Below are 22,785 nucleotides of genomic sequence, written 5' to 3' on the forward strand. Positions count from 1 at the left end.
CTACCCTTAGAGTTCCAATGGTAAAGTGATCACTTACTCGAGTTCTAGCGCACATACATCGAAAACCTTAGATAACCGTTTGCATTACTCATCATGAAACATAACTTAAACACATAATCGCTTGCATAGCTTGTAAGTATACCATGATAAACATTATTTAAGTACGTGTCCCTCGCCCCGAAAACAGTTTAAAGATAGTGAAAACAGTGAAAATAGGGGCTGTGAGACTCACCTGTGGTTCTTGTTAAGGGATTAATCGAGATTCGGGTTTTCTTGGTGTTGGCCCCGGAATCGAAGGTCTAGTAACTGGATCGGAATCGAAAATAACGGATGCTCGGGAGATGATTAGTGCAAGTTTGCAGTTCTTTGGAGTGTGTTTTGAGTGATAATTTAGGTTACATATTTATAGGCAAACTCAAGGGAACACAATCCCTTGCTTTAGGGGATTGAAATCTTGTCATATCTAGGTGTAATGATGATAAAGTATGGAAATTATTATTGTTTATTGTTTATTTAAAAGTGGAGGAGTGGACAAAAGATCTTGATTTGATTTGGACAGGACATGCAGGTCTGGGGTTGGTGAGAATAGGGTGGCTGACAGTTGACTTTTCATGTTACAGTGTGCTTTTTCAGGTACTTTTGTCAGTGTACAGTAAGAAGTGGAAAAATCTCTGAAACACGCTACTGTTTCCTTTTGGGCGGGAGTAATCTCCTTATGTCTGGAGAAAAGACTAAGTGTTCTGTGCGCATCACCTTGTGCGCATAGCTTTCTGCGTGTAGGACATTTCTTTGCTGCGGGTAGGTGCGTAACCTTCTCGCAGTTAGGGATATTGAGTTTCATTTGTAGATTCTCCAGGTGGTCTTGGTATTTCAACATAGTGATCAGTCATGTTGAAGTCAATTCCATCTTGGAGCTTCAGACAAACTAGCTCTCAATGTTCCCGCCATGCGGGGAGGTTAGTTCCCTTCCGCACGCGCATAAACGATTTAGGATGCACCCGCCTTAGCATCATGCGGGATGGTCAACCCATAGACAACATAACGTTAAGTTACATGAAAACATAAAGCCAAAACATTCGCGCATGGCGCATATAACATATGCGCACGCTGGTTCTTAACATGGCGCGCTTGCGCAGGGCGCACATAACAAAAGCACGCGCTGACTAACATGGCGCGCATAATATTTACAATCACCTAATTATTAGGTTGATTACTTAGTTTAAGGGATTGGGAATTTACCGGGTGTCACATTCTCCCCTCGTTAAACGAATTTCGTCCCGAAATTTAGGAGACGTTGCTGGCAGAAGCCATGCTCTGAAAGAGGTGTGGGTATTTCTTGCGTATTTGGTCTTCCCTTTCCCAAGTGAATTCAGGCCCACGCCTCGAGTTCCATTGAACCTTTACTAACTTGATTTTGCTCCTGCGTAACTTTTGTTCTTTCCAATCGGTTACTGCTATAGGTTCTTCTACGAAGTGCAGCTTTTTGTCGATGTGAATCTCTTCCATCGGCAAAATCAACGTTTCGTCAGATAAGCACTTTTTGAGGTTGGACACATGAAACGTATCATGAACTCCACTGAGTTCGGCGGGTAAACGGAGTTTATAAGCAACCGGACCGATCCTTTCCAGGATCTCGAATGGTCCAATGAAGCGCGGATTCAACTTTCCTCGCTTGCCGAAACGGGGGACTCCTTTCCATGGAGAGACTTTCAAAAGTACTTTATCCCCTACTTGAAATTCCAATGGTTTCCTTCGCACATCTGCGTAGCTCTTCTGTCTGTCGCGCGCTGTCTTAAGGCGATCCCTTATCTGAAAAATCTTGTCTTTCTGAGTTAGCGCGGTCAGAGGTAGAGCTATTTTGGAGAAGTTCTCAATGAAGCGTCGATAGTAGCCAGCTAGTCCTAGGAATTGCCTCACCTCAGTTGGGGTTTTTGGCGCTTCCCAGTTTTCGATGGCCTTGACTTTGGAAGGATCAACGTGAATTCCTTTCTCGTTTACAACGTGACCGAGAAAGTGAACTTCTCTAAGCCAAAACTCGCACTTGGAAAACTTCGCATACAACTTTTCTTTCCTCAACAATTCCAAAATCAATCTCAGGTGTTGCTCATGCTCGGCCTTGGTCCGTGAGTAAATCAGAATATCATCTAAAAACACAATCACAAACTTGTCCAAGTATGGTTTGCACACGCGGTTCATCAGATCCATGAACACAGCCGGCGCATTAGTTAGCCCGAAAGGCATCACTAAGAACTCATAATGGCCGTATCTAGTTCGGAAGGCTGTTTTCGGCACATCTTCCTCATGGACCCTAAGTTGGTGGTATCCTGACCGTAGATCTATCTTCGAATAATAACTGGATCCCTGCAACTGGTCAAATAAGTCGTCAATCCTCGGTAAGGGGTACCGATTCTTGACTGTCAGCTTGTTCAGCTCCCTGTAGTCAATACACATTCTGAACGAACCATCCTTCTTCTTAACAAACAGTACTGGAGCTCCCCAAGGTGAAAAGCTTGGGCGTATGAAACCCTTATCCAATAGTTCCTGTAACTGATTGGATAGCTCTTGCATCTCAGATGGAGCTAATCGATAAGGCGCTCGAGCTACTGGCGCAGCTCCTGGGACTAAATCAATACGAAACTCGACTTGTCGCGGCGGCGGTAATCCGGGCAAATCTTCAGGAAAAACTTCTGGAAATTCGCGCACTACTGGTAAGTCTTCAATTCTTCGCTCATCTCCTTTCTTCTCTACGACATGCGCCAGGAAGGCGTAGCACCCTTTCCTTAGGTACTTTCGCGCCTTTAGGCACGAAATCAGTTTCATCGCAACTCCCCTTCTTTCCCCTTGAATTACCAAGGTTTCTCCGTTCAACAGTGGGATCCGAACCTGCTTTTCATGGCAAATAACTTCCGCGCGGTTCTCGACTAACCAATCCATACCTACCACAATGTCAAAACTTCCCAAGTCTATTGGCAACAAGTTAATATTGAACCCGTGACCTCCCATGACTATAACACATTGTTCAGTTCTTTCGTTCGCGCATAACTGCCTACCATTGGCTAGTTCTATAGTATAAGGCGTGTCTAGTCTACTGGTTGCTAGGCCTAGGGAGTCTTTAAACTCAGCGGATATAAAACTTAGGTCAGCGCCAGTATCAAATAAGACAGATGCAAAATGTCCGTTAATCAAAAACGTACCGGTCACCACATTCGGCTCTTCTTTAGCTTCGCCTGCGCCGATCACAAAAGCTCTCCCGCGAGCTAGGTTCCCCTTTTGCGGGCAATCCCGACTAAAATGCCCTGGCTTCCCGCATGCGTAGCAGTTGTCGCTTGCTCCAGCTTCTCTGACACGGCAATTCATCGTCTTGTGCCCTGGTCTGCCACATTTGGCACATTCGATTCTTGCGCATTCACCCTCGTGGTGATACTTGCATTTGCTGCACCATGGGCGAGGCCCGCTGTATCCTTTTCGTGGTGGCTCCGCGGCCTGAATCGCGTAAACCCTTGCGCTTTCCTGCTTCTTGAACGGTGGCTGCTTGGAGTCGGACCCTCGGTGGTGAGAGTTCCATTTCCTCTTGGGATCAGAGGTTCGCTGCTCGATTCCGCGCGTAGTCAACATACCCGCACGGATCGTATCCCTTGTAAGGGTGATGGCCCGCGCTACCGCCTCATCAAAGGTTGGAGGCGCTGCGGCGTTGAGCGGAACCCTAACAACAGGAGGTAACCCAAAAATATACCTCTCGATCTTCTTTTCCTCCGTGTTTGCCATGTCTGGCACCAACTGGCAAAGTTCGTTGAACCGGTTGTTGTAGGCGTCGATATCCGTTCCTACCATGGTGTGGTTCCAGAATTCCTGTTGTAGACTCTGGATTTCTGCGCGAGAGCAGAATTTTCTCATCATCATCTCCTTCAGTTCCTCCCAGGTCTTGTGGAGAGCAACTTCTCGCCCCAATGTTTTCGTTTGAAGCTTCCACCAAGACGAAGCTGCCTCTTGGAACATGCAGGTCGCGTAAAGGACCTTCTGGTTCTCACTACATCCGCTAATGGAGAGAACTGTCTCCATCTTGTCAATCCAGTTGTAGAGCCCAATGGCCCCTTCGGTTCCCTTGAATGGCCAAGGCTTACAGGCCATGAATGTCTTATAGGAGCATCCTTTGTCCAAGGCTCCTGATTCGGGTTCTGGGGTCTCATTCTGACGACCCTGACTTGATTCGGCCTTGCTGGCCTCATGCGTCGCAATCGCTTGCGCGATTATTTCCGCGAGTTCTTCGGGTGTCATGGTAATTCCTTTGGCTTTAGTTGGAGGCATTCTTGCTTTAAAAGAGTGAAAATATATCAGACTTAGCGCATGTACTCTGAGCACATAATGTTATCATTATTTACTAGACAGTGTGACCCGTGTTCCTAAGTGTGTGTATAGTTTCTTTTGAAAATATTTTCTTTGAAAAAAATATTTCATGCGATTCCCCAACGGTTATAGTCTAGGTTAAAACTTCTTTTCCTAGTTCGCTATAACCAGTGCTCTGATACCAATCTGTCACACCCGGCCCTGAGCGGCGGAAACAGCCGGGCGCGCGCGAGTGGGAATTGATACTTAAGCACGGGCCATTGCAAACATTCAAAGTAAGATTTTCATTGCGTACGAAAAGTTTAATACAAATACATTACATTGTTTAAAAATTACATAAAAACATCCAAGTATAAAAATTGTTGAAGATTTCCACGCCATATCCCCATGCGCGGCGGGAACAACCACGCGCATCGAAGGGATAGAACTAAAATCTTCCAAAAAGCTAGTTTAGATGTTCAGCGTGAGGTGCTCTAAGTGTGACTCCATGCGCTACCTAGTTATCTCCTGAAAGACACGTAAAAACATTTGAATCAGTATAAACTGAGTGAGTTCACAAGTCTTAGTAACTTGATAAATCGTATTGCATCAAAATCTTGATACAAATCATTCTGAAACATAATTCTGATAGCATCATTAAAACACATGCTTGGTAAAACATAGTTTTATCAACATATTCCGATAAAATCGTTCCGCGGGTTACGCGCGAACATTTCTGGGAACTGTGCTCGTCTATGCAAAGTGGCGCTGCCACTACGAGCTAAAATAAGTAATACCGTCCCGCGGGTTACGCGCGAACGTTTCAGGAACATGTGCTCGTCCATGCAAAGTGGCGCTGCCACTACGAGCTAAAATAATAATTCCGTCCCGCGGGTTACGCGCGGACGTTGTGCCGGAAAACAAGGCGCTCGTCCATGCAAAGAGGCGCGACCCCTACGAGCGGGCTCAAACCCATAGTACTGCCCCATGACCATACTAGGCACTCGTCCATGCAAAGAGGTGCGACCCCTACGAGTGGGTGGATCAAACCAGCAGTCCCTACCCTTAGAGTTCCAATGGTAAAGTGATCACTTACTCGAGTTCTAGCGCACATACATCGAAAACCTTAGATAACCGTTTGCATTACTCATCATGAAACATAACTTAAACACATAATCGCTTGCATAGCTTGTAAGTATACCATGATAAACATTATTTAAGTACGTGTCCCTCGCCCCGAAAACAGTTTAAAGATAGTGAAAACAGTGAAAATAGGGGCTGTGAGACTCACCTGTGGTTCTTGTTAAGGGATTAATCGAGATTCGGGTTTTCTTGGTGTTGGCCCCGGAATCGAAGGTCTAGTAACTGGATCGGAATCGAAAATAACGGATGCTCGGGAGATGATTAGTGCAAGTTTGCAGTTCTTTGGAGTGTGTTTTGAGTGATAATTTAGGTTACATATTTATAGGCAAACTCAAGGGAACACAATCCCTTGCTTTAGGGGATTGAAATCTTGTCATATCTAGGTGTAATGATGATAAAGTATGGAAATTATTATTGTTTATTGTTTATTTAAAAGTGGAGGAGTGGACAAAAGATCTTGATTTGATTTGGACAGGACATGCAGGTCTGGGGTTGGTGAGAATAGGGTGGCTGACAGTTGACTTTTCATGTTACAGTGTGCTTTTTCAGGTACTTTTGTCAGTGTACAGTAAGAAGTGGAAAAATCTCTGAAACACGCTACTGTTTCCTTTTGGGCGGGAGTAATCTCCTTATGTCTGGAGAAAAGACTAAGTGTTCTGTGCGCATCACCTTGTGCGCATAGCTTTCTGCGTGTAGGACATTTCTTTGCTGCGGGTAGGTGCGTAACCTTCTCGCAGTTAGGGATATTGAGTTTCATTTGTAGATTCTCCAGGTGGTCTTGGTATTTCAACATAGTGATCAGTCATGTTGAAGTCAATTCCATCTTGGAGCTTCAGACAAACTAGCTCTCAATGTTCCCGCCATGCGGGGAGGTTAGTTCCCTTCCGCACGCGCATAAACGATTTAGGATGCACCCGCCTTAGCATCATGCGGGATGGTCAACCCATAGACAACATAACGTTAAGTTACATGAAAACATAAAGCCAAAACATTCGCGCATGGCGCATATAACATATGCGCACGCTGGTTCTTAACATGGCGCGCTTGCGCAGGGCGCACATAACAAAAGCACGCGCTGACTAACATGGCGCGCATAATATTTACAATCACCTAATTATTAGGTTGATTACTTAGTTTAAGGGATTGGGAATTTACCGGGTGTCACACATTTGGAGCTTGTGGACACGTAGGACGTTTTCACTTTTGGACCTAGATTAAAATGTATCAAGACAAGTTATTGTTGTTCGAATATTTTGCCTTATAATATATTGATTTATGTTGATTTATGTTATCTTGTTATCTTGTATAATCCGCCTTTGGTCGGGGTGTTACAGATTGGTATCAGAGCTCCGTGACTTTAGGATAGGTGGTTAGACGTAACGGCCTAGAATACCTAAGAGTCCCTTCTCGCGCATGAGAGAAATCTCATGTTTGCGCGCTTATTGTTAATTAGTCGTTATTTATAAATATGCTTGCGCAGACGCAGCGTATGGTTTTATGTTTTATTTCGCGATATTTCGATTTTTGCTGAATTTCGATTTTTATTGATTTTACTTACATATTCGTTTGTTGGGATTGAAAATCCGAAAAGTCATGGTGATACATGAATAGTTGATTTTCAAATTCCATTTATGATTATGTTCTGAGGTTGGAGACTTGAAAAGTCATGGTGATACATGAATTGTCAACCTCCAATACTCATTTTCTTGTATATTTTATATTGAGGATTGAAAAGTTATGGTGATACATGAATCGTCAATCTCCAATACTCGTTTACTAGTCATTTTAAATTGAGAATTCGGAAAGTCATGGTGATACATGAATTGTCGATTCTCGATTCGAATTTGTTATCTGTACTAAGTTTGCATTCAAATTCATGTTTTACTTTAACTGTTGATGGTATCTAACCCCGCGAAACCAAGCTTTATAAGATTATACTTTGCGCTAAGATATTAACAAACTAAAACTTTTATAGAATGTCTCCGCTATCTCGCCGTCATCAGAGGAGAGAAGCCTCGCGCAGGCGTAGACAGCAACGTTCCCAGGAAATGGCCGCCGCGATAGCCCAAGCCTTAAACCAAAATAATCCCAACTCCTCCGGATACAATATTAAATCCTTCAATGCGGGTAACCCTCCGAAATTCACCGGACTTGAAGGAGCCACCGTAATGCTCCAATGGCTCGAGAAAATTGAAAACACTTTCCTCCATACCCAATGCCCTCCAGACCGACGAACCCTATATGCTTCCAGTGTCCTGGAATCTAGAGCGCTTACATGGTGGAATGGAGTAGCTCATGCGCGTGGCGCAGAAGCTGCTTCTAGTATGCTTTGGGAGGAATTTAAGGATCTCTTGACGCGAGAATTCTGCCCTCCCAACGAAGTTAAGCGCCTGGAGGAAGAATTTTGGAACATGAAACAATACAGTGGCGAAGCGCGCGAGTACGCGACGCGCTTCCATGAACTAAGCCTGCTTGTCCCTCACCTTGTTACCCCTTCCCGCCGAGCCATCGAGAAATTCCTTGGGGGTCTCCCCATGGAAATTCAAGATTCTGTATGGGCCAGAAACCCAGTAACCCTCTCTGACGCCATTGAGTTGGCCGCTGTGCTCAGCGACAACCATGTCAGAGCAGGAACCCTGTTCCTGCGGGGAACTGAAAAGACCAAACTCACCAAGACTGTCCCTGAACCAACAGAAACCAAACCTGAACCCTCACACCATAACAACCCGAAGCGTAGGCGCAGACAAGTTTACGCGCTTACCAGCCTACCCATTGTCCAGCAACCCACCTACCAACCTCCAGTATACGCTCATAACCCACTGTCAGCCTACCCAACTCCCCCTATAGTCCATAACTATGCCTTAACCAATCCCGCACTCCCTGCCCCGCCACCTAAGAAACCTTACACAGGAACCCAACCCTTTTGCCCAACCTGTAGACTTCACCACCCAACCCAAACCCTGTGTCGACAATGTAACCGATGTGGCCGCGTTGGTCACTCTGCTGAGTACTGTAGAGTCCCTCCCGCCAACCCCATCGCGCAAACACCACCAGCCTACCTGCAGAACCCGCAACCAGCATACCCAAACCCACGACCCAGGTCGTGCTACAACTGCGGTGATCCCAGTCATTTCCGGAACGCGTGCCCGAGACTACAAGTGCAAATCACACAAGCGAATCCGGTGAACCAAATCTCGAACCAAGTGACGCGCGGACGAGCTTTTAACATAACCGCGCACCAAGCGCAAGCGAATAATGACGTAGTTAATGGTACATTTTTGCTTAACGGACATTATGCTTCCGTACTTTTTGATACTGGCGCCGATAGAAGTTTTATTTCTCGCGCGTTTGAGCAGAAGCTTGCGCGACCGCGCGATAACTTAAAAGAAAATTTTTCAGTTGAATTGGCTAATGGCGAAACTGTTTTAATTAACTCTGTGATCAAGGATTGCACGCTTAACCTTAACGAAAATGATTTTCTAATCGACCTCATCCCCATGCCTCTTGGAAGTTTTGATGTTATCATTGGTATGGACTGGCTCTCGAATAATCGCGCCGAAGTTATTTGCGCCAAGAAGGTGATTCGCATTCCTCGAGAAAACGGTGATCTTCATATCTACGGCGAGAAACCCTCCAGTGGTCTTAAGCTTATGTCTTGCGCCGAAGCCCGTAGACTCATGCGGAAGAAGTGTATTGCATTCTTAGCCCATGTGGTCAAACCCGATGAATGAAAGAAGAAACTTCGCGATATCCCCGTTGTGCGTGACTTCCCTGAAGTCTTTCCCGATGATCTTCCTGGTATCCCTCCCGCTCGTGAAGTCGAGTTTCGTATTGATCTTGTCCCTGGTGCTTCCCCCGTAGCCAAATCTCCTTATCGTCTTGCACCCGCTGAGATGCAAGAATTGGCAAGTCAACTTCAAGAGTTGACCGCTAAAGGATTCATTCGCCCTAGCTCTTCGCCCTGGGGTGCTCCGGTGTTATTCGTTAAAAAGAAAGATGGTACGTTTCGCATGTGTATTGATTACCGCGAGCTGAACAAGCTCACCATTAAGAACCGGTATCCCTTACCGCGTATTGACGACCTCTTCGATCAACTCCAAGGTGCCTCTTGTTTTTCCAAGATCGATCTCCGCTCTGGCTATCACCAGTTGCGCATCCGCGATGAAGATATACCCAAGACTGCTTTTCGTACTCGCTATGGCCATTTTGAATTCTTAGTCATGTCCTTCGGTTTAACCAACGCACCCGCCGTTTTCATGGATCTAATGAATCGGGTGTGTAGGCCTTTCTTGGATAAATTCGTGATTGTGTTTATCGATGACGTTCTGATTTATTCCAAAACCAAGGCCGGGCATGAGCAACATCTTCGGTTGGTGTTGCAAAAGCTTCGAACCGAGCAACTCTTTGCCAAGCTCTCCAAGTGTGAATTTTGGTCGGATGAAGTACAGTTTCTTGGCCATGTTGTTAACAAGATGGGTATTCATGTCGACCCATCCAAAATTGAAGCAATCAAGAACTGGATTACGCCATCCACTCCTACCGAAATCCGTTCCTTCTTGGGCTTAGCTGGTTACTACCGGCGATTTATTTCGAACTTCTCAAAGATCGCATTGCCTTTAACAGCTCTAACGCACAAAGGTAAACCGTATATTTGGGGCTCGAAGCAAGAAGAAGCATTTCTGACGCTCAAGCGATTGTTGTGTGAAGCTCCTGTTCTTGCGCTACCTGAGGGTAATGATGATTTTGTCGTGTATTGCGATGCATCCAACCAAGGTCTCGGTTGTGTTCTTATGCAACGAGGCAAGGTTATCGCTTACGCATCAAGGCAACTCAAGGTTCATGAAAAGAATTATACAACTCACGACCTCGAACTAGGCGCAGTGGTATTTGCCTTGAAGATCTGGAGACACTACCTTTATGGTACTAAGTGTATCCTCTACACTGACCATAAAAGCCTTCAGCATATCTTTGATCAAAAGGAACTCAACATGAGGCAACGCCGATGGAACGAACTCATCAGCGATTACGATTGTGAGATCTGGTATCATCCTGGTAAGGCTAATGTGGTAGCCGATGCGCTCAGCCGAAAACCCAGCCAGCTTAACTGTATCTTGCCGCGCACGCAGCTTCACTTCGCGCCGATCCAAAGCAACCTTGAATCGCGCATTCGTGATGCACAGCGCGCATCCATCAGTAATGGTAACCTTCGCGCCGAGTTAGCGTGTGGCCCGGAAGCGCATTTTGTTCCTAATCTGAGTGGAATTCTCTGCTATCTCAATCGCATCTGGATTCCCTTTGATGAGAATCTTCGCGCTGATATCCTGAGTGAAGCGCATAAATCTCGGTATTCTATTCATCCCGGCGCTGATAAGATGTACAAGGATTTGCGCATTACTTATTGGTGGCCCGGTATGAAAAAGGATATTGCTGTGTTCGTAGCTAAATGCCTGACTTGTTCTAAGGTAAAAGCTGAACATCAACGCCCATCTGGTTTGCTCGAACAACCAGAAATTCCTACGTGGAAATGGGAAGGTATAGCGATGGACTTTATTACCAAGTTACCTTTGACAGCAAGCAAACATGATAGCATTTGGGTAATAGTGGATCGTTTGACTAAGTCTGCTCACTTTCTGCCCATTCGTGAAAACTACCGTGTTGAGCATCTTGCGCAGCTCTATGTCAAGGAGATTGTCTGCCGTCATGGTACTCCTTTGAGCATCATATCCGATCGCGATGGCCGTTTTATATCCCGCTTTTGGAAATCTCTCCAATCTGCGCTAGGAACTCGCTTGGACATGAGTACTGCATATCATCCTCAGACTGACGGACAGTCTGAGCGAACTATTCAAACTCTCGAGGATATGCTCCGATCTTGTGTTCTTGATTTTGGAGGTAATTGGGATTCGCACCTGCCTTTGATCGAGTTCTCTTATAATAACAGCTATCATTCCAGTATCGGTATGGCCCCATTTGAAGCACTTTACGGTCGTAAGTGCCGCTCCCCGATTTGTTGGAGCGAAGTGGGTGAAGCTCAAATCACAGGACCCGAACTAGTTCAAGAGACAACCGATAAAATCGCCAAGATCCGTGATCATCTGCTGACTGCCAGAAGCCGACAGAAGAGTTACGCAGATCGCAGGCGAAAGCCTCACGAATTTCAAGTTGGTGATCTTGTTCTCCTCAAAGTGTCGCCCTGGAAAGGTATTGTCCGCTTTGGGAAGAAAGGTAAGCTTGCTCCTCGTTATGTTGGGCCATTCAAGATTCTCGCGCGCGTAGGAAAAGTTGCCTACAAACTGGACCTGCCGCCCGCGCTCAGCAATGTGCATCCAACGTTCCATGTATCCAATCTCAAGAAATGTTTAGCTGACGAGAACCTTCACATTCCACTTGATGAAGTTCAAGTTGACGAATCCATGCATTTCGTTGAGAAGCCTGTTGAGATTATGGATCGCGAGGTTAAGCAAACCAAGCGCAGTCGCATCCCTATTGTTAAAGTTCGCTGGGAGTCCAAGCGCGGAGCCGAGTTCACATGGGAAAGGGAAGATCAGATGAAGATCAAGTACCCGCACCTGTTCTCTGCGCAACCTACTTCGAGATAAATTTCGGGACGAAATTTCTTAAAGTAGGGGAGACTGTGACATCTGCCCCGATCCGACCCGACCCAGGTACCCGTTTTCTGATCCGATTCTTTTTATGATTTAAAATTTAATTATTTTCTTTTAAAACTTGACATTTAAAATATATATATTACTAATAATATTTTCCTTCCCGCCTCTCCCTCTCTCTTCCTTTCCGCCGTCCCGTCCCTCTTCTTCTCTCCGCCTTCTTTTCCCTCTTGTTGCCGTCCCGCCCTTCTGTTTAACCTTTGAGCCTTGAACCTCCCCCCCCCCCCCCCCCCTTCTCTCTTTGTTTGTCCTTTGTTTCTTCCCGCCTAAGGTTGTCTGCGCAGCTCCACGCGCTAGACTCCTTACAAGGAAGCCTGCGTGAAGATTGACTGTTCCTGCGTTACGCGCTAGGGACTGTAGTTCTTCCCGCGGCGCGCTAAGAACTGTAGTTCTTCCCGCGGCGCGCTAAGAACTATAGTTCTTCGCGCGGCGCGCTAAGAATTGTAGATCCTCCCGCGACGCGCTGTGAATTTGTAGTTCTTCCCGCGGCGCGCGCTAAGGTTTGTTCTGTCTGCCTTCGCCCTCGCGCGCTCAATCTTCTCGTGTGCGCAGCCTCTCGCGCGCTTAGCTTTCTCGCGCTGTCTTGTGTCCTTTCTTCTGTTTTAACTTGCTTGTTTGCTTTTGATATCTTATCTTTTGTGCTGTTGACCTAACCTATCTTATGTCTGAAAAGCCACTTTTGGCGCAGCATGCGCACCAACCCCATTGGTTGGCAGGAAAAGTGACTGACATTATCTTTTGAGATCTGCTTTTCCCATGCTTGACCAGTACCTTTTCTGACACCTCCCATGCCTGTTTACTGTTCCCTGTCAGTCTTCCCTTTTGCTTTTTCTCTTTTCCTGCAGCCGTCATATCTTTTGTTATCTTTTGGTTTGTCTTGTTCTGTTTGCCTTGGAATCTTTTCCCCTTTTTCTGGATTTATGTCTCCTAGGGTTTCCCTATAAATAATAATGTTAATTTCCTAACACTACACACACAAAGCACTTAAACTCTCCTGTTCTCTCTTGCTCCTTGCCGTTGTTCTTCCTCAGCCGCCTCCCTCTCTGCCTCCGTCTTCCTCCCTGTTCTGCCCTGCTTTTCCGGTAATATATATTATATATAATAATTTACTTATTAATTATGCTAACTTATAATTAAGACTTAAAACCAATCGTTAAAACGATAATCTTTAATTATAGGATAACTTTGCTTGTTAAGAGTTGGTTCTTGCTTTATCTTACACCGCACCGTTTATCAAGTGAGTAATCTCGTACCTAATCCCTTTTTATTTTTAATGTTTTGGGATGTTCATGTGTTCATACAAACTTAGAGTCTTAAACTTGTTTATGAACTTTAGTCGCGCAGTATCCCATGTGTTGAGGACGTTTACTTGGCTGTTTATTTGTATGTGTGTATCATTAACCGCTTTGTTCGGCCTATTCCGAAGTTTTCATGGATCCATTAGATGAACACGGGAGACCTATCGTTTACGGTTTTCTTTGTTTACACTTGCACATATGTTTTCTTGTTTTTGTGCTCATTTGGGAGCACGGATTGAACTATGAACTATGATCTATTTAGGCTTGATCACAACCTGATTACACCCTTGTTAAACACCAGACATACACGTGTTGCGCGCAGATTTATTGTTATCTATGTATGGTATTAAACTTGATTTCTCACCAACACGCAAGTGTTTGACGTTTTATTTTAACACATGTTCAGGTTTGCTGTAGCTACATTTGGAGCTTGTGGACACGTAGGACGTTTTCACTTTTGGACCTAGATTAAAATGTATCAAGACAAGTTATTGTTGTTCGAATATTTTGCCTTATAATATATTGATTTATGTTGATTTATGTTATCTTGCGATTGCGTTGCGCGTGCGCGAATGAATATATTTATTAAATATTGACACCCAATAGTGTCACGAGTAATGAAACAATATGTGGCGCCACGATGTATAATCCGCCTTTGGTCGGGGTGTTACATTTTTAGGCGAGGTAACTGTTGTAGGCGTTAGAGTTCATTTGTGAATCAAGTTTGATTTGTTAACACGTGGGGTCTCCAACTTTTTGGGTTTTAATATCCTTGTGTAGCTAGATTATAAATTTGACTATTGAGACTGTAAACGAGCAGATATGCCCGGTGAACCGTTCGGGGAAACTCTGTTTATGTTCGTCTGTTTAATAAATGAACGAACATGAACAAATAATTTTGTTCGGTTAGCTTAACAAATGAACACGAACAGAGGCCACGCCCGTTCAATTATGTTTGTGAATGTTCGCTCGTTTACGTTCGTACAGTTACTTTCGTTTATGTTTGTCCGGTTGCGTTCGTTTACATATATATGTTCGTTTATTAAAATTTTACTATTCCTATTTATATATACATATACATATATATATATATATATTATTACTATTACTGATTTGATATAATTATGTTTATGATTACTATGTTAAGCTCTCAAATTAATATGTGTCCATTTATGAGCCGTTCATTTTTCCGACAAAAACTTAAGACGGACAAGGTTTCATCCGATTCACTTAGTTCGTTTACAGCCATTGATTTGTATATATGGGTTAGGTTTCTTTAAGAAGTCTTTTTAGCCATTGATTTGTAAAGTAATCAGGGATAAATGTAATTAATCAGGAAGTTGAAGGTTTATTTTGTAAATTATAAGATCAAAATTTAAATTCAAAAAAATCGGATATCCCTAATTTTACTCCTGTGATTCGTTTCCTATATCCCACCCGCCAGATTGAAGTATTCAATCTTGTTTCTTTTACATGATCATATTATGTAAATTTATTTATACGGGAAAATAAGAAGAGGTACCATGAAGTGAAAAGGATGGCAAAGGGTCGTAGGCGTGCTGTGCATGATGGCATAACGGTGGTTGTCGTATATAAATATAGTATGTTTATATATTGCATATTGTTGTTATTTAGCATAATTAGTAGTACGTTTAAACGGTCATACCTGCGACATCCGATTCGGGACCCAACTCTGTTGAAAGTAGCTGGGTTTGATTGGTTCGGGTCTCGCGGATCTCACGCATCCTATTCAGTTTATGTAAAAAGTAAATTGTCTGACCCGCTAGACCCAACCCGGACCTATTTAATGGTATTCTTTAGTCCCGGAAACGACCATATTAAAAATAACCAAGTATGATCCCGGTCACGGGTTTCATGGTTTTTACCCGGTTTATGCTCACCCCTAATAATTAACCAAGTTGGTATACAAACTGACAAATTAAGGCCTATCACTATATGTTTTTTTTTTTAATATAAAATAAGGTTAGCTAATGATAGTCTTGTTATTTGCTAATCTTAGTCCTATCACAAAAACTGCATCATTCAATATTTTTTTTTCTATTATGAAACTATAGAAATACAGTCACTTTTTTGAAACATATAAGCAACCAAAAATAAGTGGAACCTAAAAGATATACAACAATATATCCCATTGTTAAAGAGTATGAAAAGAATATGAGATACATCCCAAAACTCATTGTTTTATATTCATGTCACCAAACACATATCAATCCAATTATGCAGCCACTACTTACAATGCATTAAATCCCAATATGAAAACAATATGAAACACAGCCCAAAAGAAAACAAAACAAAAGAAAACTAAACTCAGTGTTTTATGTTGATGCCATCAAACTATGTCATGCAGCCCCTCACTTACAGTGTGTTAAATCTTGATGGCGTGGCTGCTTGAGAAAAACCACGCACTGACACCTCAGCGACTTCTGGATTCGCTACCAGCTGGTCAAAGAAAACGACAACTACTGTTATATCATCATGTATAGGACGCCTAAGCCCTCTACCTATACTTTTCACTTGCTGGTACCTCATCTTTCTTTTCCGAGCAGCTTCGGTTACTGCTGATTTAATCAGCCTTCGTGCAATACCCTGCACAAAGAAAGTGTTAAACGGGTTGTGTCGGGTTATATCTCAAACAGGTAAAGTTACAAAATGAAAACGGGTCAAGTGGCCCAAAAGAAGCCAAAAGATTATTACTGAAATGATATAACTTCTGTAAAAATATATAAGACATTAACTGCAAATAAAATATTTGAACAAAAAAGTGTTCGGGTCAAACAAATTGACCCGGCCCGTGCCAAACTTACTACACGTGGCAGTTTTAACCAAATTACTAATGAATGTGTTATATGTTATCTTAAGCACATGAAAAAATAAAAATATGCTAAAAGTAACCCGTTAAACGAGTAGCAAGTCGTACAAAGTGTTTTATTAGTCTATCTTGTTCTAATTATTTATTAAAAAAATGTTAAAACTTGACCCGTGCCAAAAAGGTTGGATTGTTTATTAAAAAAGTGTTTTATTAGTCGTATATTGTCGCACGATTAAGCATAAATGGTTGAACTAATTGCAGCATGAAATAGAATAAAAACTTACTGCTCTGGGAAATCTGTGCACAAGCTTAACAACTTCTTTGTTGGTCAAATGTTCCCATAATCCATCCGAGGCAAACACAACAAACCTGTCAACCGGTCGCAACCGTCTACTGTACAATGCCGGCTGGTCTCCTAAAGCGGCCGTCACGAGAGGCTGAGGAAGGTGGAACCGAGGGTTAGCCTCGCCAAGTGCAAATTCTGGCCTCTTCAAGTATGCATCTCCTATGCTTCTAGTAATCTAAAACAGCATGACAATATTAAAGATTATACATTTATAAGACGCAATAGGACAACTTGTACAGGTGACAAAATGGGCAGATGATACAAGTCATGTAACGGGTCAAACGGGTTGTTTTCGACCCGTCAACACCTTTTCATAATTGATAAATAATCAAAATATATATTACATAAGTTTATAAGTTTTGTCATTTCAAGAAAAATAAATTTCGAGAGCATTTTTAACATATAATTAAATGTACCAAAATCGCGACATCTGGTCTAACAATTTAATTAACGAGTTAAAAAAGAACCTGAATAATGCCTTTGACACGCCACGCATCATTTCTCTTAACAACAATATTTGGGTCATTCGGGTGAGCTCGCTTTAGCTCCCTTCTAACTTCTTTCACACTCGCGTTGTGATCTTCGGTTATCCGTTCAGCTACAATCTTATTCGAGTTGGGGTTCCTTAAACGCCCGAGAACAGCTCTCGAATCACCCATGTTAGCAACATATAATGTGCCTTCTGATATTATCCCGGCTAAACAACAAGTACCAACTGACTTGATTAACGGTTGCACCCCAGCAGTGTTACTAACCAATGCTAAAAATCCTGCCTCAGTTGCAGCAATAGCATCTCTTAAGGTGTCTTGTGATGTTGCTGCTTTTTGTCTAATACTATCTGTAAATTATTATAACATTCAAAAATAAAAATCAGAATCCATAAATTCAATAACAAAAGTCTTTTTTAAGGTACTGTTCGGTTTTTTCTATTTTTAAGACATGCAAAACCGTCAACGAACCGAAAATTTGGTTTATGCAGAAAAAAAAAACGTTATTTGCAAAAACATAAAACCAAACCATCATTTTAAACAGAACCCAAAAGGCATGCAACTTTAATCAAGATTTATGTGAGTTAACATAAAAGCAACAAAGATGACTCACCAATAGCATGAGTAAACAAATGATCACAGGTGTAATCTGCGGCTTGCCGGCCGGCATGACCATCATAAACACCGATAAATGTTGCATGGTGGCCCGTTTCCACTTGGCTGAAATCTTCAACAGCCAAATTTGCTTCCACAGCTGCAAATGAGTACTCACCGAACGCGTGCTGTTCCAAATCTCTAAACCAGAGCAGGTGATCGAGATCATTGACAGGGTCCAACTCGTCATTCTTGTTCGAACGCAGTAAGTCTTTCACCCAAGTAAGCATCCTGCAGTACCTTCTTAATATCCACTCTGTAAAAAGTTTAACAAGAAGATTAATGATGTGCATAAAACCGAGCAGTAACCGAAATAACTGAAAAACCTAAACAGTAACAAAAACCAACGGTTTAGTTGTGTTCTAAAAACCCACGGTTCGGTTTGGTAAGTTGTTAAACCCCAAAAAATGAAACGGGCCATAATAACCGAAACCAAATCGGCCAGATCTTTTTCAAAACAGTTCGCTTTGGTTTCGGCCTTTTGGGTTTAGCTAATTGGGCTTAAAACTTTTGGGCAGAAAAAATTGGCCCAATATATGGAATTCGGTTTCCATTCTTAAGGTTTGCTTTCGGTTATTATGGCTTGGTTCGATTTTTTCAAGTTTAATAACATACAAAACCAAAACCGTTGGTTTGTAGAACACATAAACCACACCGTCGTTTTTATTACTGTTTGGTTTTTATGGTTATTTCGACACCCCATTCATTAGGATCAATTTTATAGAGACGGTAGTCAAAATCGAACCGAGTCATAATAACCAAAATGAACCACAAAATCCGAAACCGAATCCAATATCTTGGGCCAAACTTTTCGGCCCAAACATTTGAAGCACAATTATCAAAACCAAGAAAACCCAAAATCGGTTTTAGCCCAAACCCGATCCAATTCAAACCGTGCTCACCTTATGATCAATTTCGTTAAGTTCACAAATTCAGAAGCTAATCCAGAGTTCAATTAAATGATGCACATTACACATTATGGATTCAAGATTCTAAAGATACTAATATTAACAATGAATGCAACTGAAACACAATTAAAACCCTAACCCACATTAACGCTAAATCAAGAATCCAAAAACCCACCAAATTTCACGTTTCAAATTCATAATTACGAACACAATTGATTACTAAATCAAAAACGCAAGAAAACCATTACATAAAAGAGTATAAACAATCACAATTTCAAGTTTAGTTCGAACCAAATTGATCATAATTTCTTAATTTATAAACCCATTTATGCAAAATCAAGAACTCAAAAACCCACCAAATTTCACGTCTCAAATTCAAAATTACGAACACAATTAGTTACTAAATCAAGAACCCATTAACACCATCATTTCGAACAGTACAATTTATCACAAATTGACGGTTAATTCGAACCAAATTGATCAATTTCATAACAGAGTAACAGAGCAATTACAGTTAATTGATTACTAAATCCAACTTACAAGAAACCCATTACTTAAAATGTACAAACAATCACAAACTGACGTTTAATTAGAACGAGATTGATCACAATTTATTAATAATTCAAGAACCCAAAAACCCATCAAAATTCATGCTTCAAATTCATAATTACGAACATAAATAGTTACTAAATCAATAACCCAAGAAACCCATTACTTCAAAGTGTATAAACAATCACAAATTGACGTTTAATCCGAACGAAATTGATCATAACTTCATACTTCAAGAAGCCAAAAACTCAGCCAAATTCACGTATCAAATTCATAATTACGAACACAATTAGTTACTAAATCAATAACCCAGAAACCCCATTACTTCAAACAGTACAATTTATCACAAATTGACGTTTAATTCGAACGAAATTGATCATAATTGATAGAAAAGAAACAGAGCACTTACAGTTGATTGAATTTGGTTCGTACAATTAGGTAATATCTGAACAGTGTTCAGAAGCTTTGACTGCGAACGATGTGTTCGGAGTTTGACAGTGACGGAGAAAAGATGATCGGAGAAGAAAGTGTTGCCGGAAAATGAACGACGAATTAGCGACAGTTTAAAAGTGAGTTGTGAGTGTGACAAGTGGACTGGTGTCAGTTGTATTTAAATGCGAGTTCGTTAGATGATTTATAGAAACCCGACAACTGGGTAAATTAGCCAATGAAAGTGAACCGATATAACCGAGTCGTACCAAAAACCTGTGGGTGTTTGTTAAATGATTTATAGAAACCCGACAACTGGGTAGGTTATGGTTAACAAGGTTTCATACCCGCCCAAATTGAACCGAACCGATTGTATGTGTTTTTTTTTCTAATATCGTAGATTTATTTTTTTAATGTTATGTAATATGCCATTATCCATAAATGTTTAGTAATATCTAATTATGTTGTTTTGAACTATTTTTAGGTAAACCCAAATTCATAGTTAGCTGACTCGTCATAACCTTTAAAACCAATTAATCAAAACATCATAACCAATTGGTTTTATCCATTAACCAACATCTCGGTTATGGTAATGGTTATGGTTTTGGGACAAAATTGACCCCAACCGACTCATGCACACAACTACCTGTTGTGCGTACGATAACGAATGTGCCATTTTTTTCAACCACGAACCTTTTTAAGAACATGTCACACGACATGACCTATTTAGTGAATGTGTTTTAAACGTGTCGACATGTTTAAGACACGAAATTGGTTAACCACAAACTCAAACTTGTTTAACTTCGAGTCGTGTTAAGAGGAATGTAGAAATGTAAAGCATCCAAATTAACATCCGGTATGATGATGTTATTGCTTGCTAAATGATAATGTATGGTACATTGATAATTTACTGGATAGCAAAGTATCATGGATCAAATGATCACTCTAATTTAATTTCTTTTCTTTAATGCACTTTAATTTAATTCTTGACACCCATGTCTAGTTAATTAACCACCTTGAGGTTAGTCTATACTATGGCACGTCGTTGCCTAACAGTAGTTTACACCTCATTCGTAAAATGTCAATGGAGACCCGAGCGGGTTGAACGAATATAGACCTATAAGCCTTACAGGGTGTATTAATAAGGTGTTGCAAAGGTTTTGGCCAATCGTCTCAAAGGCGTTATCGGTAATTTATATTCCATGGAGTTTGCCTTCTTGGTGTCGTTGCGTGGATGCGACGGGGTAATAAGAAAGGCATGTTATTTAAGGTTGATATCAACAAAGCTTATGATTCACTTAATTACGAGGGTTTTGAGAATTAACTCTCAAATTATTTAGTTCGCGGAATTTGCTGAAATTGGAATTTTAATTCCATTGTTGATTTTTTGGTTAGTAAAGAGATTGGAATTGTAAATAAATATCCTTCAAATTCTTATAATTAAAGGAATTCAAAATCCTTCGAACATGTGAAGGAATTCAAGTAAAATCATTGGAATCTCAATCTAGTCTGTAGACCTGAACCAGCCCACTAAGGACCTGCAACGTTTAGACCTGACCCGGTGAGCGGACAATTTGCAACATTTCGGCCCGCCGACCACCCACAACGTTTTGAACCGACCAGTCCCGTTGAGGACTGCCAAGTCGCAACGTTTCGACCCGACCCAGCACGCCGATCAGCACTTCGACCCGAGCCAGCCCGCTCGCTGACCACCTGCAACGTTTCGACGGGCGGATCGTCGGCAGCCAGAGTCAGGTGTTAACGTTGCGGGGGGTTGGTGGGCCAGGACGGGTCGTTGGCGGTAGAGCCGGGGGAGGGTTGGTGGGGGCCGGGGTTTCCAATTCGTTGGCCAACCATATATATATATCAAGAATGTAAATGAGATTCCAATTCTGGCAAATTCTCATTTCCATTGGAATGTCTAAATTTGAAATCCAACTCCTTCGTTCCAATTCCTAAGCAAATTCCAATTCTGATTCCAAAACATTCAACAAACCAAACGCACCCCGGTCCTCGGGTTGTTGACCGGATAAAAACAATAATTAAGGTCGATTGATCTATTGATTATACTTTTTCCATTAGGTTATCTATGTAATGTCAAGCCCGTTATCTTATACCATCACAACTTTTCAAAAAAGATTGTAAGTTGTAATAACATATGCAAGCTACCAATGCATACATTATGCATCATGACTAGATATTCAAATAATGTCAACTGTATTTTCACTTCCCGCATACATTGTTTCAACTCTTTTTCACCTAGACCTACAAAACCCACATAAAAGTACATGCTTTTAGTAATGTTTCTTAAGTGATCCGTGAAATGAACTCAAACATGCTTCCCGTTGACCAAAACTCTATCTAATAACCGTAACAAGAAATATAGGTGACCACGTAGTGAGGTGGCTAACAGGTCAAACAAGGTAACTTTTGTTGACATTGAAGAAACGAGGTGAGTGCAGGGCTTATTATGATTATGAAAAGGGGCATTTATTCAAAGAGTATAGAAAACATTTAGGACAAAATGAAACGCAACACGTTAAAATGGTTAAAAGTAAACAATTCAATTAGTGGTTTAAGAATGTTTCCGGTTATTGTGTAGGCTTGTAGCTGAGCTTGTAGTGGATTGGGCTACTATGGTGTTTGGGCTTGTAGCGGGTTAAAGCTATTCGACAAAGAGATGGGTTGGTAGCTGGCAAGAAGTGTTGTGGCACAAAGAGTGCCGCCTAATTGAGGGCCCGTAAGTACAAGGTCGGGCGGTCGGCTCAAGCTTTTTGGGACCCAAAGCGATTGATAAAAACAGGGTCCTTTTGGTAAAAGCGATCCTATGATTAATATGTCATGTGTATACGCATAATAACGGGTCACATATCCCACAACCAACAATCTCAAAGCTCCAATTATCTAAGTACAGTTTGTATTTATAGAATTCGAGAGCCTTGGAAAGTAAGGGCCTAGAGCCCTTGCTCTGTTTCACTCCCCTTAAGCCACATTGGCGTAATTTAATTTTTTTTATTTAATATAATGGCATCTTATGGTAGAGCAAAGTTTGCAGATTCCCAACACGATAATATCTATGGACTATGGGAACAACTGCAACAATCTTCATATGTGGCCAGGCCAGTTTAAACTAAACCCAAACCCACAAGTTG

General features: G+C 41.9%; 1 protein-coding gene across 1 annotated transcript; it reads right to left on the bottom strand.

The window, feature by feature from the left end:
* Positions 1 to 15,805: 15,805 nt before the first annotated feature.
* LOC143537994 (putative protein phosphatase 2C 68) lies at positions 15,806 to 20,309 on the bottom strand. The gene is made up of 5 exons (XM_077031638.1): positions 20,280 to 20,309; positions 17,707 to 18,073; positions 17,073 to 17,443; positions 16,544 to 16,780; positions 15,806 to 16,036 (listed from the first exon to the last, which is right to left on the bottom strand). The coding sequence occupies exons 1-5, from the start codon at positions 20,307 to 20,309 to the stop codon at positions 15,806 to 15,808; spliced, it is 1,236 nt and encodes a 411-aa protein (XP_076887753.1).
* Positions 20,310 to 22,785: the final 2,476 nt, after the last annotated feature.

Source organism: Bidens hawaiensis, unplaced genomic scaffold (assembly GCF_021521415.1).
Source record: "Bidens hawaiensis isolate Kalapana, Puna unplaced genomic scaffold, B.hawaiensis_p1.1 tig00011464_1, whole genome shotgun sequence".
Taxonomy (NCBI): Eukaryota; Viridiplantae; Streptophyta; class Magnoliopsida; order Asterales; family Asteraceae; genus Bidens; species Bidens hawaiensis.